At 26.6% G+C, this 9,354-nt stretch overlaps 1 protein-coding gene across 7 annotated transcripts in view; it reads right to left on the bottom strand.

The window, feature by feature from the left end:
- Positions 1-764: 764 nt before the first annotated feature.
- The window catches only part of LOC142322131 (uncharacterized), a 391,713-nt gene continuing 383,123 nt past the window's right edge, over positions 765-9,354 (bottom strand). For 5 of the 7 annotated variants that reach the window (XR_012755782.1, XM_075360849.1, XM_075360850.1 and 2 more), the window contains one exon: positions 765-3,891. Coding sequence is in view for 5 of the 7 variants with exons in the window: in XM_075360849.1 (XP_075216964.1) it covers positions 3,849-3,891 (43 nt within the window). In the remaining 2 variants the exon portion in view is untranslated. Of the gene's footprint in view, positions 3,892-4,489; positions 4,518-9,354 lie in introns of those variants that run through there. The other 2 variants (XM_075360851.1, XR_012755784.1) reach the window with 2 other exon arrangements.

Here is a 9,354-nt window from a genome sequence, read left to right as displayed (position 1 = left end):
TTATTATATTTGAAATTACAGTGGCCATTTTATGAAATTACTGAATCACCAAACTTTTGACACAATAACTGAATTGTTTCAGCAGCTGTTATGACCTGTGGCACCATCCTCATTCAAATCAAGATTTTCCAAATTTGCAAACAAAAGGTCATAATTCATAATAGTGTTCACCATTTACTATAACAGCACCTCCTTGCTCATTAAAAAAAAGGGTCCAATAATGCTACCAGCCCATAATTCACACCAAACAGTGATTTTTTTTCAGTTATCAAGCCAAAAATGAGCCTGATGGTTCCTGATCTTTTTTGGCCCAGAAATAAAAAAAAGATTTATTTACATTCTTCTACAATATAGAACAAAATTTTGTCTCAATTTCCTTCACAGACGTTAAAAAATTCAATTGTAAGTCTATATCATGGGATTTGTATATGTTAGTCAACAGTTGAGGCTTAACCCGCAAAAAAATAGTATCATCAAAGCTTGTTAATTTATCTTATTTTTGTTTGCAGCTTTGTTTTAACTAAATAACTATCATTTATATTTTTATTATTATCAAAAACAACGTAACATTGACTTCTTTTGACAAACTTAAAAGCTGCTTAATTTTATGAAATTAACTAATGGATAATGTTTAAAACAGTAATTTCAAATTATGTCAAGTCTAACAAAGATTACCTTTTCCTGTCTTGGCAAGCAATTTTTTTGAAAAACGGTTAATTTAATTAAATATAACTGTTTGAACAAAAGAAATAAACATATTTATAAAAAAAAATTTTATTCTAAATTAATAGGAGTTTGACACTAATACATACTAGATACATACACATATACTACATAAATAAATAGTTCTACAAGAAAATTTTTAAGTACATTTTTAAATTTATAATTACATGGACAATAACTACTTTCAGCTATTTTACAAGGGTATTAAATTTTAACTATCCAATTGAAATTTAAACAATTACAGATAAGTATCTAATAACAGCTGATAAATTTGTAAGATAATAACCATAAATAAAAGTAAACAAAAAGTAAGGTATGTATAGTAATTATTACAAAAGTACAAAATGTTTCAAACATTTTCTCTAAGTGCCAATATTTTAAACACTTTCTAGAAGTAAATAAATAGATAAACTATGCACTGTGTTGTGCTTAATTTAAAAATGTTAAAATAAATAACTGGATTATACCAAAGTTGAATATAATTTGTAATTATTAACTATATATTTGATTAATTATACACGCCTTCAAGCAGGCAAACACTGATAATTGAAAGTTATTTGATACCATATACTCAACTTTTTATCTGAAGCATTATATCTTGACAGTTTCCACAGATACATACACATATAAATACATAAATACTACACAACACTGAACAACCAAGTACTATAATAATTTAAATTGATTTTTTTTTCTGTACAAGACAGGAAAATCTTTTATATGACTGCAATGCAATAAAAATGTGTTGTGCTAACTATTAGTTTCATTTCTATTATACTTCTACATGTATGTACCTTAAATGAATCTACCAAAAAATTAACAAAAATAAAAATAACATTTTGAATCGGAGAATGTTAGAAAATGATGAAACATCTGAGTCAATGAATGAAATGTTTTACTCGCTCAGTATTATAGTTTGAGAGAAATCATTTTAATACAATTAATACCTCATAAAATTTAGATCTAGATATTTCTGAAAATATAAAAAAAAAAAATAGAATCCCACCAATATTTAAGAAATGTTAATTTTGGGAGATTGGTACAAGGATAGGGATGTCAACTACAAATAGTAAAATTATCTTAACTACTTTGTGAATCTGATACTTAGTATTCTGCAGACATTTACAAAGTACGATATAACAGCAGTAATGAATGTGTAAAACAAAATTCTTTTCAATATAATAAGATTAATTTAATAATTTAAAAGAAAAGTAATTACAATTACTAAAATAAGATTGGCACAAGGAAAATATGCAAGAATAATAATAAATACATATATAAAATGTTAAAGAATTAACACAGCCTTAGGCAATTTATTTACTAACACATCTACAATATATAAAATACGAACAATATTAACATTTAATAAACAAAATAGAGTAAAAAAAAAAGTATAAATATATATCAAAAGCTAATAAAGAATAAAATAAGTAGGAAATGTGTCAGTAAAACAGGACACAACTAATTTTAAAAAATCACAGATTAATTTATTTACAAAAGAAAATTTGAATTTTTTTTAAACAAATTATTAACAAATCTTATAAAATACAAATAAATATTGCAACAAAATATTAAATTACAGTTTTGGCAGGAATCTAAATGGACTTAAGATATGTTTTATCAATAATAATGAATATTGAAACTTAAAATTCTTTAACTTGAAAAGTGAATGAACAAACATAAAAAATTAAAGATACTTTTAATGAAGTTTTATAACAAAAGTTTTGTTAAAATAATTTCTAACATGGTGTAAATATAAAAAAATATTATTAAAATAATTACTCGCTTTTAAGTTAAAATATTAATTTCTATTCTTAAAAATTAGCATAAAACTGAAGTAACAAATCTTTTTGAAGATACCTAACACATTTATTTACAGAATTGAAGAGTTTGTACATTTTTAATTAGCGACTACAAAAATACAATTTTTTTAAGAAATCTGTACTGTCATAAAACATAAAAGTGGCAACTTTTATATTTTATATGTGAACAATCTTGTACTAGTAATTTTAGTTTATATAATGTTAAAAACAGTTTGCAGCTCATTTAAATAAAATCAGGTTTTATATTTCATAATAAATTGTTGAAAATCATTTTTCTATTACACATTTTCAATTAAATATGCACTTTAATTAGAAAGGTGAATTAAATGAAATACACAGTAAACTGAATCTGGAATCAGCTGATTTACAAACCAGACTATGCCAACAAACCGACCAGTTATATCTTTTAAATAATTTTGGAAGAATAGTTTTAATGTGTGCGCTAAATAACATTAATAATAATACATGAGTGGTAACGTTATTATAATTAAAAATATTTGTGGTGGGGCTACATTATTTTCAACAATGTTTTAATTTAAAATTTATTGAAATCAGAGAATATTTTGATACTAAACTCAAATAAGAGTAAATTTAAATTATATCTGTGAATATATATAGTTCAGTAAAAATGTTCTTTACATTATACCAATAAAAATTACTGTTGATTTTTATAATACAAACTAATGTAGAATATAAAAATACTACAGAAGCATAAAAAATATTACTATCGGTAAAATGATGACAATCTTTATTAAAAAGTGTTTTCCTTTACTAGAATTCATAAAGAATAATAAAACTTACACCATTAATGAAAAAAAGGTCTTTTAACTTCAAAATAAAAGCTGTCAATCTTTAACTTCAAACATAGTACCGATTACTGACTTATACTGAAATTAGGAGCATTCAAAAAATCAATGTCAATATAATAAATATTTTAATGTTGTTTTATAGCTGTTGCTGCACTGTGCATGGGCACAGCGATTCAAAACAAACTTTAAAATACAAATTATTTTTAGTTAGTGTCAATATTCATTAGAATAAATAAGTCATACACACACCGATTCATTCTGTTTATCACTTACTTATTTCTTGATTGATATTACATTTTTAAACTGCACATTTTAATTAGTGTTTTATGAGAAATGTAAAAATTATATTTTATAAAAGAATCTGGATCTTGAAGAATGTTTATTTATTTATTTGTTTTTTAATACTGCTCAGTCTCTGTTGCTGTAATTTAAAAATAATTATTCAAAGTTAGTAACATTATTAGCAATTCAGAAGTTTAAACGATGAGCAGGATCAGGATTTTAACGTTGAATGTGTTTTACTTTTACTCGTATTGCTGAAACAAAAGAAATTAAATTTATCATTAAATGATGTTTTTATTAAAACAAAAAGTAAAATAATTGTATTTAAACTGCAAATAAAAAATAAAATTCAATAGTAAACTGCATTAAAATAAACATCAAATATTTTAGTTTACAAATTTAGATTTACAAAGAAAAATTTTTAAATAGTAATCAGACTAGCGACCATTAATCAAAATCTAATTTGTCGAGGTTACAATTAGTAACCTTGACAAATTCACATTTATATTTTAAATCTCTATCACTCACTGTACTATGGCAATAACAAAATTTTCACTATTCCATAGATGATCGTCATTTTAAAACACAAAGTTACATAAATGACATTAATATCTTTGCTTATGATGCAAACAAACTTGTTAACGATAGAATATCCAACTTAAAATAATGAAGCAATAAAAAAACTGCAAATAATATATTTTAAAGTTGATATTTTAATGATTTAATAATACCTTAACTATCTTTAGAAATAAAATCTTGATGAATATACAAGGATACATTTTTTTATACTATATAACATCAGTATTTTACTGATTTAAAGAAAGATAACACCATAAAGGTATATAAAATTAGAATGTGTGTTTTATTTTAACTCATATTCCTGAAACAAAAGTATTACATTTATTATTAAATGGTGTAACATGGAACCGATATAATAATAATATTTCATATTAAATAAAATGGACTAACCAATTAAAAGATTTAATTTTCATTATAATTACACATAAATTATTTCAAGGTTTTAATTGTAATTTCACTTCTACACCTGATTTGAACTGAATGTAAATAAACTAAATTGAAATCAGATCAAATTACAAGCCAACATGACCAAATCAACTTAATACAGTACCAGCAAACAATTTATGATCAGGAATATGCATTTTCACTACAATTACAAAATTATAATTAAATTTTTATTACAATCATTTATACAAATATTACTAATATATATTTAATAATTATTAGTAACATAATTTTTTTTTATAAGTAATACTATGTCATAACTGAACGGTAGGTAATATGATACACCAGTCACTTCAAAAATTACACAGCCCATTACCAAGCAAAGAAGGTTTATAGAGGACACTGAAGACTTAAGTGATTTTCTTATTGCCTTTTCACTGAGCTGAATAAACTATTGCACATGAGCATACAAAATCCACTGAACTGCAGGTGATGTTCAGCTCTACAAGTCACATCTTCATGTCGTAGGGTTTCGCTGCACAGTAAATATCATTAGAGCAACTATTAATGATATTTTTATCTTTTACTCCAAATATGTCACAACTGGGGGAGACTACGACAGTATCAAATTGCCCCTTTTTGAAGAAAACAATGCATTATAGTTTCCATACAGAATAAGGAAATAATATGTAGATTACATTAATCCTTTTTTTTTAAGTCATGGTTGAAGGAAACACTGACAAACATAATTTTTGTTTCCTAACACACGATATATGGTTTTAATCTGTTTTTTGATGTTTTAATTTTTGATTTTTAAATTTTTGATTTTTTTAATTCTTAAATGTATAGCATTTTAAGCTCCTATATTGTATTTTATTAGCTCATTTTTTATTGTTTATCTTTATTCATTGTTTATTATTGTTTATTTGTAAGCTATAAATAAACAATACTAGACGAAGAATTAAATCATACCACAGTCACATATTATGACATTATATCTAATACTGAAGAATGATCCTTCATGGGCAAGATTAATCATGTATGTTCAGGTCAAAACATGTAGCTGAAATCACAGCTGTGTTGTTTGTATTAAGCATTGGATTTAGGAATGAATTAATTTTGTTCAGTCTTATTGCTGTCTTAAGTTTGTTAACAGTGCAGTGTCATAATGCCTTGAAATTGTGCAAATGATGTGGATAGCTTTTGTTATATATATGGTGAGTTTACCGTAAAATCAAATAGAAATACATTACACCTTTAATTAAAAAAGCATATCATTTGTACTTTCAGTGTAAAATTGGTGATCTGGATATGAAGTGGGGTCCTCATATAGTATGCACTAATTGTTCTATATATTTAAGAGGATGGCTGAAAGGCTTCGCCATTTGGTATACCTATGGTTTGGTGTGAACCAAAGGATCTTGTAACCGATTATTACTTTTGTTTAACAAGTGTGTCTGGAATTTCTAAAAAAACCTAAAAATACAGTAAAATATCCCTTTATTGCAATCTGCAATCAAGCCTGTACCTCACAGTGAAATTATTCCAGTTCCTGAGCCCCTGTCAATGTATGTTTCGAAAGCAGCAATGAAAAATCAAGCAGTACTGAAGAAGACAAAAATGATTTTGATTTAGAATTATCTTCCAATAAGCCACATCTTATATCACAAGGTGAATTAAATGAGTTGTTTAAATTTATCAAAAAATCAAGCTGAACTGTTAGGATCAAGACTGCAAGGTTGGAATTTATTTCAAAAAAATACAAAAATTTCAGGCTTTCAAAGCCGACAAAAAGAACTTTCTCAGTACTTTATTAATGAAAATAATTTGGTCTATTTCACAAATATTGATGAGCTTATTATGCACTTAGGACAAGTTCATAAACCTGAGGACTGACATCTTTTCATAGATTTGTCCATGTAAAAAAAAAAAACAAGTTAGTTTAAAAGTGGTTATACTACACAACGGTAACAAATATCCTCCGATACCAATCGCTTATGGTATTAATTTGAAAGAGACACACAATGTGATGAAAGAAGTTCTTGAAAAAATAAATTATAAAAAACGTAGCTGGAACATATGTGGTGATTTGAAAGTTATAGCTATTTTTTTAGGCATGCAGTTAGGCTATACTAAGTATATATATTTTCTTTGCGAATGGGACGGCTGATAGGGATAAACATTATGTTACCAAAGAGTGGAAGAAACGAGACAACTTGGGACAAATGTGAAAAATATTATTCATGATCACTTAGTTGAACCCAAAAAATTATTTTTACCCATCTCCATATCAAACTATGACTAATGAAAAATTTTGTAAAAGCAATCAAGAATGATAGTCCCAGATTTTTGTACATCAGGCAGAAATTTCCTAATAAAAGTAAAGGAAAAATTAAAGAAGAAATATTTGCTGCTCCTCAAATAAGAGAGCTGATCAAAGATGATGTATTTAACTCAATATTAAATAATGTAGAAAGTGTAGCTTGGACTTCATTTAAAGAAGTTTGGAAAAATTTTCTCGCAAACAAAAATCTGACAATTACCACAATATTGTTAATCAACTTCTTACTTCATACAGAGCATAATATGTAATATGTATGAAAATACATTTCCTCCACTCACATCTAGATTTTTCCTGGACAACATCAGAGATATAAGTGACGAACATGGTGAACGTTTCGAAACGTGGTGAAAGACATTTCGGTGATGGAAAGTTACTATAAAGGGAAATGGAATACTAACATGCTAGCTGATTACTGTTGGAAATTAATTCGGGATGTTATAAATAGCCTGATGCTATTCATAAAAGAAAAGCATCAGTGAAATCATTCTAACACAGGTATGGCCAAGAAAAATTGTAAATTTTACAGATTTTAACTATATTTTCCCTTAATTTTTTTTAAGCATAATTTATTTAAAACTGAGGGTTATAGAAAAATTGTATTTAAAGATCTGTAATGTATGCAAAAAAGTAGTTCAAGGAATGGTATCACACTTAGAGAAACATTATAAAAACTTTTTTTGTCTATCAGTGTAATCAAAGGACTGAAAAGCGGTTCTCAATTGGTGAGTTCTGTTCATTCAATACTGAATTTTGTAATCCATTTGTTATTACTGATTAAAAAAATTAAAGGTTATGTGGCAATGATCAAAGCCAAATTTAATAGAAAATTCGTAATTATAAGTCACCAAAAGGTGTATCAAACAAATATCACAGAAAATAAAGGAAAAATTATTATTATTATTATTAAATTATTATTATTCAGTTAAAATTGTACATAATTACTTAAATAAATTAATGATTAACAAATTAATAATTGCAACACTTTAAGGTGTTCATTAAATAGTGTGATTCAATAAGTACATAAATATATAATATCCAAATACCTACTACTACCTGTTTGAAGTTTGAAACCAATGGATGAAGGGAACCAATGCCCCTACACTTTTGTTAAGTTTGAAAATTCTGAATGTATGCATAATATGTAATATTTTAAATAATTCCATTATTCTACAAATTAATTCCTTCGTATAACTCTTCAATATATTCCACCCACCTATCAACCTTTTCTTTCATATTATAAATTGGTGTACCATCTTTATTTAACAGATTATTATATTTTAACTTATGTACCACAAAATTCTCTTTAACTTTCCTGTAAGCTCCGTTTATTTTACCAATGATAATTTCTCTTTCTACTTCTGAACACTTTTCTTTAATCCACTCTTCTTTAGCTAGTTTGCACTTCTTGTTTATAGTATTTCTTAATTGTCGATAGTTTCTTTTACTTTCTTCATCACTACCATTCTTATATTTTCTACATTCAGCCATCAGCTGCAATATATCCTCTGATATCCAAGGTTTTCTACCAGTTCTCATTGTTCTGCCTAAGTTCACTTCTGCTGATTTAAGAATTTCCTTTTTAACATTCTCCCATTCTTCTTCTACATTTTGTACCTTATCTTTTTTACTCAGACCTCTTGCGATGTCCTCTTCAAAAATGCGATGTCCTTCTTTACCTCCTCTTCCTCAAGCTTCTCTAAATTACACCGATTCATCTGACACCTTTTTTTTCAGGTTTTTAAACCCCCCATCTACATTTCATTATCACTAATTTATGGTTGCCTCAATGTCTGCTACAGGATAAGCTTTGCAGTTGAATTGATTTCTAAATCTTTGCTTAACCATGATATAATTTATCTGATTTTTCCTATGTGCATATTCTTCTATTATGATTTTTAAACTGGGTGTTGGCAATTATTACATTATACTTCGTGCAAAACTCAGTAAGTTGGTCCCCTCTTTCATTACTTTTGCCCAGCCTGTATTCATCCACAATATTTCCTTCCTTACCTTTTTCAGTGTTTGCATTTGAATCTCCAACTATCATCAAATTCTCATCCCCCTTTATTGTTTAATTACTTCATCTATTTCTCTGTATACACACTTTACCTAAACATCATCATGGGCATTTTAAGCATATAGATGTTAACAATCGTCCACTTAGGTTTTGATTTTATCCTGATTACAATGATTCTACCGCTAAGATTTTTTAAATACTCTACCCTCTTTTCTATCTTCGTCTTCATTACCTACTCCTGCCTGCCCTTTATTTAACACTGAGTTAATAAAATCACCTGACCAAAAATCTTCCTCTTCCCACCAAACCTCACTAATTTCTACTACATCTACATTTAACCTACCCATTTCCTTCTTTAAATTTTCTAACCTACCAACCAACCTTTTCTAGACT

Source organism: Lycorma delicatula, chromosome 3, assembly GCF_047948215.1.
Source record: "Lycorma delicatula isolate Av1 chromosome 3, ASM4794821v1, whole genome shotgun sequence".
NCBI classification, from domain to species: Eukaryota; Metazoa; Arthropoda; class Insecta; order Hemiptera; family Fulgoridae; genus Lycorma; species Lycorma delicatula.
Note: the sequence above shows the minus strand (reverse complement) of the source record. Positions and strands in the feature narration are given on the sequence as shown.